Here is a 12,061-nt window from a genome sequence, read left to right as displayed (position 1 = left end):
AACCTGAATGGATAATACCCGAATCCGAACGTGTTACCCGAATGTCCAGTCATAGAAGAGACCAAAGCCCCAAAAGCAAAACCTTCTTTTGCATGCGTCCTTAAAAGACATAAATTTTTTTCTACATCACAATCATCTCTTCTTTTTTCTATCTATTAACCTTCCTTCTTCTTCTTCCTCCAACCTCATCATCATCAGCGCCATTCATACTCTCTCTTTCTCTTATCTTCTTCTTCTTCTTCTCCACATTGAGAGGAAAGCTATCTATCTTCTTCTTCATTGGTCGGTGAGTGTTTTTTCTCTTCTTCTTCTTTGTGTGTGTGTGTTTAATAATTGTAATAGTCTAATAGAGCGGACGGGTCATTATCTCACCGTAGCAATAAATTCACTTGTAAAATAGTAATAAAAATAAATTTTATATCATTCTCTTTGGGGGATAGATATTTGATATTTCCACTGCTCTTTTCGATGTTTATTCCTTCTCTTTGTTCACTTGCTCTCTCTCTCTCTCTCTCTCTCTCTTTTTCTTCAAATTCATAGAAAAAAAAAAAGACAAGGTTAGATTTTTCGATTTTTTTGTTTGTAATTATCTGTTTGGGTTATTCCAATTTTTTTTTTGTTGCTCCGGGATCTCATTTCCCGGTTTCAAATAGAGACAAAAGCTTTCTCCGGTTTTGTCTTGTGGGTATTCCCAATTTTTCACCCTCTCAAAGCTTACTGTTTTTTTTTTGTCTGTCTGATTGGTTCCCTTTTTATTTCTTGGTCTTTACAATGTTCTCTTCTAATTTCATGGCTTCTTGTCTCTCTCTCTTTTAATTTATCGAGAGAACCAAAACTGTATCTATCTATCTATCTATCTATGCATGTATTTGTTAAATCTCTGTTCTTTTTTCACCTCTCTGTTTTGTGTTTGTAATAGAAACAAGAACATTTTTTTTTTGTTTACTTGAACACTGTTTCAAAGTTTTGATTTTTATTTTTCTTAAAAACCCAAAACACTATCATCATAGTTTTTTTTTCTTTTTTCTGGATTGTCTCCATTTAATGCAATCTGACAAATTTTTAATTTTTTTTTAAATATTTTTGTGTACTTATTTTAGTTTGGTTGCTTTCATCCTCATGATTTTGCAGGTAGAATAAGGCCAAAGAAGGGATCAGTTTTAAAGTTTCTTTGGTTTTCATTCTTTTTGTAGTCTGAGTGAGAAGAGAAGTTTGAGAAATCCACAAAACACAATGCCGATTAGGCCAATGAAAGATAGCTCTGAGACTCACTTAGTCATCAAAACCCAACCTTTAAAACAGCACAATCCCAAAACCGTTCAAAACGGTAAAATCTCTCCTCCTCCTCCGGTGACAACTCCGGCGAATGGTCAGACTCAAGCTTCTTCACCTTCACCGCCGTCGAAGAATCGTAGCCGGAGGAGAAACCGTGGTGGTAGAAAATCTGATCAGGGTGATGTTTGTATGAGACCTAGCTCTCGTCCTCGTAAACCACCACCACCGTCGAGTCAAACCACTTCTTCAGCCGTCGTCGTTGCCGCCTCCGCCGGAGATATAGTCGCCGTGAATCATCAGATGCAGATGGGTGTTCGTAAAAACTCAAACTTTGCTCCGAGGCCTGGATTTGGAACTCTTGGGACTAGATGCATTGTTAAAGCTAACCATTTCATCGCTGATTTGCCCACCAAGGATTTGAATCAGTATGATGTAAGTTTTTACCTTTTTTTTAGTATTTGCTCTAATGAGAAATAAAGTTTCAAACTTTGGACGATTTAATGAAAGAGAGAGAGAGAGAGAGAGAGAGAGAGAGAGAGAGAGAGAGAGAGAGAGAGAAGAGTTTAATTTTTGTTCTTATTGCTTATTTGGGTTCATTGATTGACCATTAGGTTATGATTTTTGCAGGTTACAATAAGTCCTGAAGTGTCATCAAAGAGTGTAAACAGAGCTATCATTGCTGAGTTAGTGAGACTATACAAAGAGTCTGATCTCGGGACAAGGCTTCCTGCTTACGATGGCCGGAAAAGTCTTTACACTGCCGGAGAGCTTCCTTTTACTTGGAAGGAGTTCACTGTTAAGATTGTTGATGAAGATGATGGTATCATCAATGGTCCTAAGTAAGTGTTATTACTTTGGGGTTGTTTAGTTTTTATTTGTGTTGTTATAATATTTGAATTTGACCTAACATTTTTGCTTTGTAGAAGGGAGAGATCATATAAGGTGGCTATCAAGTTTGTTGCACGAGCCAATATGCATCACTTAGGAGAGTTTCTAGCTGGTAAACGTGCAGATTGTCCTCAAGAGGCGTTGCAGATTCTTGACATTGTGCTCAGGGAATTGTCGGTTAAGAGGTTTTGTCCCGTTGGAAGATCTTTCTTTTCGCCTGATATTAGAACACCTCAGCGACTTGGTGAAGGGTTAGAGTCATGGTGTGGGTTTTACCAGAGTATTAGACCTACTCAAATGGGTTTATCACTAAATATCGGTAAAAAATTTGACTTACGAGATTGTTACAGTTTTGGTCTTATTTATAAGAAGTCAGCCCAATCTTAATGTGTTTCTCCTTCCTTTGTAGATATGGCTTCAGCTGCATTTATTGAGCCTCTTCCGGTGATTGAGTTTGTAGCACAGCTTCTTGGAAAGGATGTCTTGTCTAAGCCCTTGTCTGATTCTGATCGGGTTAAGGTACTATTCTCTTCATCATATTATCTCTTCTCCTTGATTGTTCTCTTAAAATGTTTTATTTTTGGGAACTTTAACAGATTAAGAAGGGTCTCAGGGGAGTAAAGGTAGAGGTTACTCATAGAGCGAACGTAAGAAGGAAGTACCGTGTTGCGGGTTTAACAACTCAACCAACAAGAGAGCTAATGTGAGCGTTTTTTGTTGTTCTTAATTACTCTCTGATTACTAAGGCTAGTTTCATTGAGATTAATCAAGTTTTCTGGTTTATATATTCTTAGGTTTCCTGTTGATGAGAACTGTACGATGAAGTCGGTTATCGAGTATTTTCAAGAGATGTATGGATTCACGATCCAGCACACACATTTGCCGTGTCTCCAAGTTGGAAACCAAAAGAAGGCTAGCTATTTGCCAATGGAGGTAAAACTGTAAACCGTAGTTCTTTCTTTGTTTCAAGACTTCACATTTCAATTTTTGGCTTTTTTTTGCTGATTCGGTTTTGAATGTAGGCATGCAAAATTGTTGAGGGACAACGGTACACAAAAAGGTTGAATGAGAAGCAGATTACTGCTCTCTTGAAAGTTACATGCCAAAGGCCACGGGACAGAGAAAACGATATTTTGCGGGTAAGTTTATAGTCATGTAGCTTTTTATGGTTCTTTGTCAGTTAGAAGTGAGGGTTTAACTTAGTGTCAAAAATGTTTTTTAAAGACGGTCCAACACAACGCATATGATCAAGATCCATATGCAAAGGAGTTTGGCATGAACATAAGCGAAAAGTTAGCTTCTGTTGAAGCTCGGATTCTACCAGCTCCATGGGTAAAACACTAAACAAATCTCTGAATTTTCTCAAACTATAAGATAATACTGTTATGCTAATTTGTCTCTCTTCGTTTGCTACAGCTTAAGTATCATGAGAATGGGAAAGAAAAAGATTGTCTCCCGCAAGTCGGTCAATGGAATATGATGAACAAGAAAATGATCAATGGGATGACGGTGAGCAGATGGGCATGTGTTAACTTCTCACGCAGTGTGCAAGAAAATGTTGCTCGTGGATTTTGTAATGAACTTGGTCAGATGTGCGAGGTCTCGGGCATGGTAATTAAATTTTCTCCTTCTTTTTTATCTGAACTCTTTTAACTGGAAGTCATTCTCATCATAAAGCTCTTCGTCGTTTTATTACTGTAGGAGTTTAATCCAGAACCTGTGATCCCAATATATAGTGCTCGGCCTGATCAAGTTGAGAAAGCTTTAAAGCATGTTTATCACACTGCAATGAACAGAACCAAAGGGAAAGAGTTAGAACTTCTGTTGGCAATTTTACCTGACAACAACGGTTCACTTTACGGTATTATTATTATTCGTTCGACATCCGTAAATCTCTAACTTTTTATTGTCTTCTTGAGTATTTTACGATGAAAACAAAATGCTTCTTGTAATCTCAGGGGATCTTAAGAGAATCTGTGAAACCGAGCTTGGTTTAATATCTCAGTGTTGTCTCACAAAACATGTGTTCAAGATTAGCAAACAGTATCTGGCAAATGTATCTCTTAAAATCAACGTCAAGGTGAATACTTTTTTACAGCTGAATTGAAAAATTTATATTGTTCTTGCATTATGAATCTCTCAGATCTCTCTATGTTTGGTTTCAGATGGGAGGAAGGAACACAGTTCTATTAGACGCCATAAGCTGTAGAATTCCGCTGGTTAGCGATATACCAACAATCATATTTGGCGCAGACGTAACTCATCCAGAGAACGGGGAAGAGTCGAGTCCTTCAATTGCTGCTGTAAGGATTATACAACAACTGCATTATATACACTTTTATAAAGTAGTGAAAAACATCTAAATTCATTAGACTCGGTTATGTTTTTGTCTTTAGGTTGTTGCTTCTCAAGACTGGCCTGAAGTCACAAAATATGCGGGTTTAGTTTGTGCTCAAGCTCACAGGCAAGAACTTATACAAGATTTGTATAAAACATGGCAAGATCCTGTACGTGGCACTGTTAGTGGCGGTATGATCAGGTAAGAAAAATCACATTATTTCAGTTTCGGTAATTTGATTTTAGCAGTGTATCTCAAGGTTTTTTTGTTTGTTGCTTTCTACAGGGACCTTCTGATTTCATTTAGGAAAGCAACAGGGCAGAAACCGCTTCGAATTATCTTTTACCGGTAGGTTTCTCTTTGCTCATTACAGTAAAAGAATTCATCTTTGTTCTAATGGGTTTTTTACTCACACAGTGATGGAGTAAGCGAAGGGCAATTCTATCAAGTTTTACTCTATGAGTTGGATGCAATTCGAAAGGTGATAACTTTTGTACATAGCTTGAATTGGTTTTGCCAAATTGTCAGCAAATCATTTACATAATGGAACTAAATTTGTCTTTGTTTAGGCTTGTGCGTCGCTTGAACCGAATTATCAGCCACCGGTGACATTCATCGTTGTACAGAAGCGTCACCACACTCGTTTGTTTGCTAATAATCACCGAGACAAAAGTAGTACTGACCGGAGTGGAAATATCTTACCAGGTTAGTTAGTTCTTGAATCGGTTGAAAGAAGATCATAACTTAAAATAACTAAGTCACTAACTGCTTCTTTGCTCTCTTTTATTCCAGGTACTGTAGTTGACACCAAGATATGTCATCCAACTGAATTCGACTTCTACCTTTGTAGCCATGCTGGTATTCAGGTACGAAACGAAACAACTACCGAAATATCCAAAAACACACACCTTTTTCTCTAGATATACAGGGAAATATTAAACTTCTTGTGTGTTTATTATCTGATTTAGGGAACAAGCAGGCCTGCACATTACCATGTTCTTTGGGACGAGAACAAGTTCACAGCGGATGGTATTCAGTCTCTGACTAATAATCTCTGTTATACCTATGCGCGATGCACTCGATCTGTCTCTATAGGTAAAAAATAACATTTCTTTTTTTCTTCTTCATCCTTAAACCTGCAACTCAAACTAAAATCGCCAAACTCATTCATATGTTAACTTTTTTTGCTGTTTGTATAGTTCCTCCGGCGTATTATGCCCATCTCGCTGCATTTCGAGCACGTTTCTACATGGAACCGGAGATAATGCAAGATAACGGATCACCAGGGAAAAAGAGCACGAAAACAACAACTGTTGGAGATTGCGGTGTGAAGCCTTTACCGGCTTTGAAGGAGAATGTGAAGAGAGTTATGTTCTACTGCTAAAAAGTACCGACATCCCTAATCGAAAGAAAGTTTTAATAAGTAGTTTGGTTGTTTGTTCGTAGTTCGGCTTTAGATTTTTACCAATGTTTTCTTATGTAAATTTTGTTGGTTTGGTATTAGGAATTAGGGCATTAGGGTTTTTTTCTTAAGTTTGTATTGTAGCTGCTGATGATAACATTAATGCAATGGCTTTGTTTAAGGCATCCGCTTCTACAATGGTGTTTATTACTGCGGTTTCTCCGTTGTTACATCGTTGTAAGCTTTCGTTTTAACCTTAGGAGTGGTCTGGTTAGTGTAAAGGAGAATTCTATTTCGTGGGAAGAATTGCAAATCTCAGCCCTAAATTTTGTATTAAAAAATACAAAAAAAATACTCTTGTCAATTGAGAAAGTGGAAAATAATACAAAAGTTTGAGCTAATAAGAAGGTTAAGAAGACCCATGAGGTTAGTTTTAGACAGTTGGACCTTCGACAAACAGATCTCGGACTGTAGACTGTAGTCACAACGAGAGAAACAGAGAACAGTAATAATGTCTTTATTTTCTGCACAAGTAAACTCTTGCTCCATTCTTACGTACTAGTAGATATAATTTTTTTTTTTCTAAGAAGGTTTACTTGCGCGATTGGTTCACTCTTACGTCAGACTGAATTGGCTCGATATACATTTTTTAAAAAATTTGGCTCCATCGAAGGGAACATCACATTCAACAACAGTGTCGAATCCTCTTACGATGTCCATATTTCTCAAGACGTACCAAATCATGTCGGTCATCCTAAATTTAGCATCATCACTTCGATTCCAACTCCTATGATGGGTTTAGTATGCTGGGTTTCTAGAGTGTTCTTACGACGGTTAGTGTAAACCCTAGATAAACAGTATAAACAAGGTTGTCATCTAAATCAATAAGATTAAGTCAGTTTAATACCTAATTAAACAGGAGTCTAGGATAAGGTCAATGATGCTTGAGAATATATGGTGGAGGCTTGGTGGGTTCAAGGATAAGAGTATGGTGGCCGATGGATTCGAGGCTACACCACAAGTCCACAACTTATATAGATTTACACAGTTGTAGCCTCGGGTCCATTTAGCATATGCGTTTTTAGTTATGTTGGACTAGTTCGAATGAATGATGTATAAAAACGTGAAATATATTTTTATTGCTCTCGCTTTTTGATTAGTAAAAACAAATTGGTAACAATCAAATTACCAAAAACGCATAGACATATCATCAACATCAGGGAATATCAATTTAATACTCCAAAGAGACCGGAGCGCCAATGTTGCTCCCAACTCTACGGACACAATCGTTCCATGACTGTTTGCTTTTTGGAATACCCTTAGAAGCAAAACTTTTATGCTCATACGATGTGAATATGAACTTAACCCATACGAGATGACAATCTTTGCTAACCTTCAACATATGATGACAACATTCATCAGTGATTTGAGGAGTCTCAGCGAACATGTTCTTGTAAACCTGACCTCCGCATTTCTTGCCTTGCTTTTCAATGCAAGAATCAAGAAAATCGAGCTGTTTGTGTGAGTAATGGCTAGCAAGCTCTGTGTCATACTCCATTGCGGGTGAATCAGCCTCTTCAAGTGGAGCTTCATCAGGAGATTCGACGTACATTTCGAAATCTGAAGTTGGAGAATCGGCCACATCTTCTAGTACCTCGTCTGAATATGGATTGATTATCTGGGAGAAAGTCGGACGAACCATGTAAAACATTACTATGGACACCATCATTACCATGAGAAGAGACTTTGCCATTTTTTGCTTTTGGTTTTGGATGTAAGATTGGTGACAAGAAATAAGATATGTTTTATAAGGTAATCGGTAAAGGTGTTGAATTGATAAAACGTTTATTCATTAAGTAGTTTTATAAGGTAATCGGTAAGGGTGTTAATTGATAAAACGACTATTCATTAATAGTTTTATGTTATGAAATTCATAAACCTCAACATTTAATTGAAGCATATACTGTAGTTAACATATATACACAAATGATGAAACAAAAACTTATTTATTTATTGATTTTAAGAAACGCAAACAGAGAAACAAAAGTCTCGTCTCATGGTTCCAAAGTTTCATAAAACTGTGATATCCTTCTAAAATCCCCAACTCAAATATCAATTTAATCCATAGAAGATTTATTTATTAGTTCTCTCTCATACATACTATTTGACATATATATACATCTATATAAAACAACTCCAAGTATATACATCTATATAAAACAACTCCTACTCCAACAAAAGGATTAGTTCAAACGAGTCAATTGGAGGAGAAATTGTCTACATAAGTAACCACATGCGGTTGATATATATATATATATATATATTTGATTGTCCGTAAATACATTTAATTTGTTGTGTACATCTTTAATATTTTACTTAGCTTGTTACTAAAATATTTACTAGGTATTAAATATTACTAAAATTCTGTAAAAAAGGAAGATGGTGAGGTTTGTGATTTATGTATAATTCTGGTTCAGATATGACCGGTCCAATTTTGGGAGCTATCCACTCCAAGCATCTTGGTATTTTTTCTCTTAGAGCGGTATTAAACTTGGCATTTTAAAGGATTTAGTAGGATTTTAATAATATAGAATTTTGAAAGATTTGAGTGAGTTTTAGAAGATTTGATTAATTTTTAGAGTTTTTATATTTAAGAAAAAAGAATATGAAATGTGATTATGTGAGATTTATTATTAAACTTGGGTGATTTTNCTGTGAGATTTATTATTAAATTTTGGATGATTTTGGAATATTTCACCCAAAAAAAAAAAAAAATTTACTTTAGTCTTTTCAATGACACCTAACTGTTTCATTACATAAAAATTGACATGAAGGAGTAATGATCAGATCGAAGAGATCATTTACATTATTGAGAGTTTAAAAAGAAAGCAAAGTTCACCTCAAGTGAAATATTCTTGTGGGGGTATATCTCAATATCAATTTCCAAAACAAAGAACTCCTAAGCTTGAAGCGAAGGAAGAGTGAGATGACGAGAGTCCAACTCGAAATCCCCTTCCTATCCAAAGTGAACACTCTTTGCAATAATAAACGTCTGAGATCCCAACCCATCCACAAATAACACAACGGCCATGGAATGACCCATAGTTGCATTCGTCATATATATGAACCAGAGTACACGGACACATGCACATACGAATCACATATCACGTATTTCCCATCGCATTTCTCACACAGTCGTCCAATGGCAATCCTAGGTTGTTTCTGGCACATGATTAGATGCTTTGCCAAGACACATGATCAGATTGCGAAGCTTCACCATCATTGTCACCCAGTTGAGAGCATCAACAATTTTTTTGCCTTTTTTTTTTTCCAAGTGTGAGTGATCGGGAAAGCCAGGAAGAAGAAGAACAAGTACCAGCTCCCAATTCTGTTCTCCCTCCGATCATTCTTCTCTCCCAATTTTGATTTCCCAGGAAAATTATGATGATTGAGGTATCTCTCTGCACTTCTATGGGATAGTTTTTATTTCCTTCTCAAAATCGTTCAAAATTCTACCTCATACCCTATGATTTTGTTAGTCATATTTTCCAACTACAAAATCAAAAAAATATTCTAAAATCATTCAAAGTAATATTCTCAAAAAAGTTGTGATATTTTAAATAACAATAGATTTAAAGTATGTTTTATAGATGGTTAATTGAATAACAAGAGATTCTGAATTATTTTAAAGAATTTTACACAAATCTTAAGTTGAATAACATAAAATTTCATAAATTTTTTTAAATCCTCAATTGAATAACAAATAATTGAAAAAATATTCTAAAATCCTCTTTAAAATGACAAGTTATCCCCTCTAGTCTCATCGTCAACCTTGCAAGGTTGCACCACACAAATATCCTGAGCTGTCCACTCTCGGTACTGGTTTCAACTCGTTCTTTGGGTGCTCGAAGCTCCTCAATCCTCCAGACGATGTAAAGAAGCAGCCTTCGAAAACACCAAAAACGTATTGAAGTCAAATTGATAGACAACAATCACACAAACCTATCGAAGTCTTTCGACTTTATTTTTTTCTATTCAATCAATATAAAATATGTCTAAATTAAGAGCAAACCCCTAATATATTTTTTTATTATATCACCAATGAATAATTTATCTTTCACTTGGTCAAAATTTATCTTTCACTACTAAAATTGTACTACTAAAATTGTATTGTATAGTTACAAAAATTGTGTAGGTATAATACGTTTTGCGTAGCTAAATAAATTTTGTTACAGTTTTGAAACAAAAAAAATTTGTAACTATTTTGTCGTCACAAAATTCCTCTTTATAATAAATTGTCGCAAATTGCTACAAATTAGATACAAATTAAATTGTCATAAGTCCCTACTAATTACTATATTTTTCTGTAACTATCAGTTACAAATTGCGGCAGAAAGATCAGTAACTAATATTTATAAAAAGTCACAAAATTTCGTAGCTAATTTCCTCACAAAAATCTTCAAAATTACATGTGATAAATTTGTTACAAATTGTCACAAATTATATGTAGAATGTCATAGTATTACGTTTTGACTATATGAATTTAATTGAATATAATTTGTATATTTGACCCCTGTTTTACAAAAGTTATTTAATTGGATTTATATATATATATATATATTTTTTTTTTGCATAAATTATGGAGAACATTCATTACACAAAACATAATATATTTTGTACAAAGATATTAGATATATATTTTGGTTAGACAAACACAAACAATGGCTCAATGCTTTAGATTCACTATAATAATATCACTCACAGTTGACTATAATAATCACTCTTGTCACACACCGGTCCATCGCCATTGCCAGTGGTGGTTAATCTCATTAGGCTCTATGCAAACAGATGCTAGATCACCTTCAGCATATTCAGGCAGAAGATTCTTCACTGCTGCTGCAGTTTCTTCCTCAAAGTAGCATTATGTTTGGCAATGATCGAATCAACATCTCTTTTGCAGCTCCTGTCAATCCAAAATGAAAAGTTAAAGCACTTGTTTGCTTTTATATCCTGGCAAAAGAATGGCTGGTGTCCCAAAAAGAACATAATTAGAAGGTGCAAATGTGTTAAAGAAATCCCATTTGTTCTCTTTATTGAATGCATGAAAAAAAAGATCTGAGAAACAAGGACTGCATAAGCTAGAAAAGGTATTTGGGGCAGCACATTTATAATATTCAAGCACCTTGGTCCTGGTCCATTACGTGTGCTTGTATCTTCTGCTCAGCCATGTGGTGCAAGATTTGCTGGTGCAAGCCAAATGATATTCCTAAGTTCATTGAATCATGGTACGTCACATTGGATCCTAACACAAAAGGAGCTACAATCAGGGCCGGTCGGACAATTTTAGATGCCCTACGCCAAAAAAAAATTTAAATACCATTTTTATTATTGTATATAAAATCACAAAAATAGTAATATAAAAAATATTTTCATAATTTTGATTTTAAATCCACAAACCTAAATATGTTCTTTTTGCTTGCTCCCTTTTTCATTTTTCTTTGTTTTTATGTTCATTTAAAATTTTATATGAAAATAAATATTATATTACCTAATCACTCATTATTGATTTAAAACTCTTCCAATATGATTTTTTTTACTAAAGTTATAAATTTGTTTTTCTAAATAAAATTTTGCTTCAACACTCATTAACAACAAGTTTAGTTAACTTTAATCTAATATCACAAACAATTAAAAAGATGAGATAATTTTTGTGGAAAAAAAAATGAGATAATATTTTTCATAAACCTAATAAAACTTCATATGTAAATTGGATATATCTACATAAATAATATCTTTTTCTTATATTGAACTTGAACTTATAAATACTTTTTTATAAATAAAAAAAAAAATAAAAAACTAAATAAAGAAAGAAAAAAAAAATCTACATATAAGGCTTAAAAATTTTGGGCTAAAATATGCCCCAAAAAATTTTGATGCCCTAATCCTTGGTTTTACTTGATTGTCCTATGGGCCGGGCCTGACTACAATCATATTCCGAAGTTCATTGAATCATCCTAATGGTTTTTGGTTTTTGTTTTTGAGAATCTCTTTTTTTATCCATTCAAGATTTTGTAAAAATAGTTTTCTTAAAATTTAGGGAATCTGGCTTTTGGAAGATTTTAACAATTTTCATTAATAATCTAAAAACCATCTTATTT

At 34.6% G+C, this 12,061-nt stretch overlaps 2 protein-coding genes across 2 annotated transcripts; one reads left to right on the top strand and one right to left on the bottom strand.

Moving 5' to 3' along the window:
* Positions 188 to 6,157, top strand: LOC104760577 (protein argonaute 10). The gene is made up of 20 exons (XM_010483521.1): positions 188 to 286; positions 1,132 to 1,707; positions 1,903 to 2,114; positions 2,199 to 2,482; positions 2,573 to 2,682; positions 2,760 to 2,866; positions 2,958 to 3,096; positions 3,186 to 3,302; positions 3,388 to 3,495; positions 3,580 to 3,774; positions 3,865 to 4,024; positions 4,122 to 4,243; positions 4,329 to 4,466; positions 4,560 to 4,702; positions 4,787 to 4,849; positions 4,919 to 4,982; positions 5,071 to 5,206; positions 5,294 to 5,367; positions 5,470 to 5,596; positions 5,701 to 6,157. Exons 2-20 carry the CDS (start codon positions 1,234 to 1,236, stop codon positions 5,883 to 5,885), a joined length of 2,958 nt encoding a protein of 985 aa, XP_010481823.1. The 5' UTR covers positions 188 to 286; positions 1,132 to 1,233; the 3' UTR covers positions 5,886 to 6,157.
* LOC104760576 lies at positions 7,116 to 7,713 on the bottom strand. Its single transcript, XM_010483520.1, has one exon. The coding sequence runs from the start codon at positions 7,654 to 7,656 to the stop codon at positions 7,135 to 7,137; it is 522 nt and encodes a 173-aa protein (XP_010481822.1). The 5' UTR covers positions 7,657 to 7,713; the 3' UTR covers positions 7,116 to 7,134.

The sequence above is a fragment of the Camelina sativa genome, chromosome 18, assembly GCF_000633955.1.
Source record: "Camelina sativa cultivar DH55 chromosome 18, Cs, whole genome shotgun sequence".
In the NCBI taxonomy this organism is placed as follows: domain Eukaryota; kingdom Viridiplantae; phylum Streptophyta; class Magnoliopsida; order Brassicales; family Brassicaceae; genus Camelina; species Camelina sativa.
Note: the sequence above shows the minus strand (reverse complement) of the source record. Positions and strands in the feature narration are given on the sequence as shown.

Bases quoted from the DNA above. Each gene is read 5' to 3' on its own strand.
- LOC104760577 (XM_010483521.1), top strand. From the start codon at position 1,234: ATGCCGATTAGGCCAATGAAAGATAGCTCTGAGACTCACTTAGTCATC. The intron at 2,867-2,957 runs GTGAGCGTTTTT...ATATATTCTTAG, and splicing joins CAACCAACAAGAGAGCTAAT to GTTTCCTGTTGATGAGAACT. The intron at 5,368-5,469 runs GTACGAAACGAA...TATCTGATTTAG, and splicing joins GTAGCCATGCTGGTATTCAG to GGAACAAGCAGGCCTGCACA.
- LOC104760576 (XM_010483520.1), bottom strand. From the start codon at position 7,656: ATGGCAAAGTCTCTTCTCATGGTAATGATGGTGTCCATAGTAATGTTT.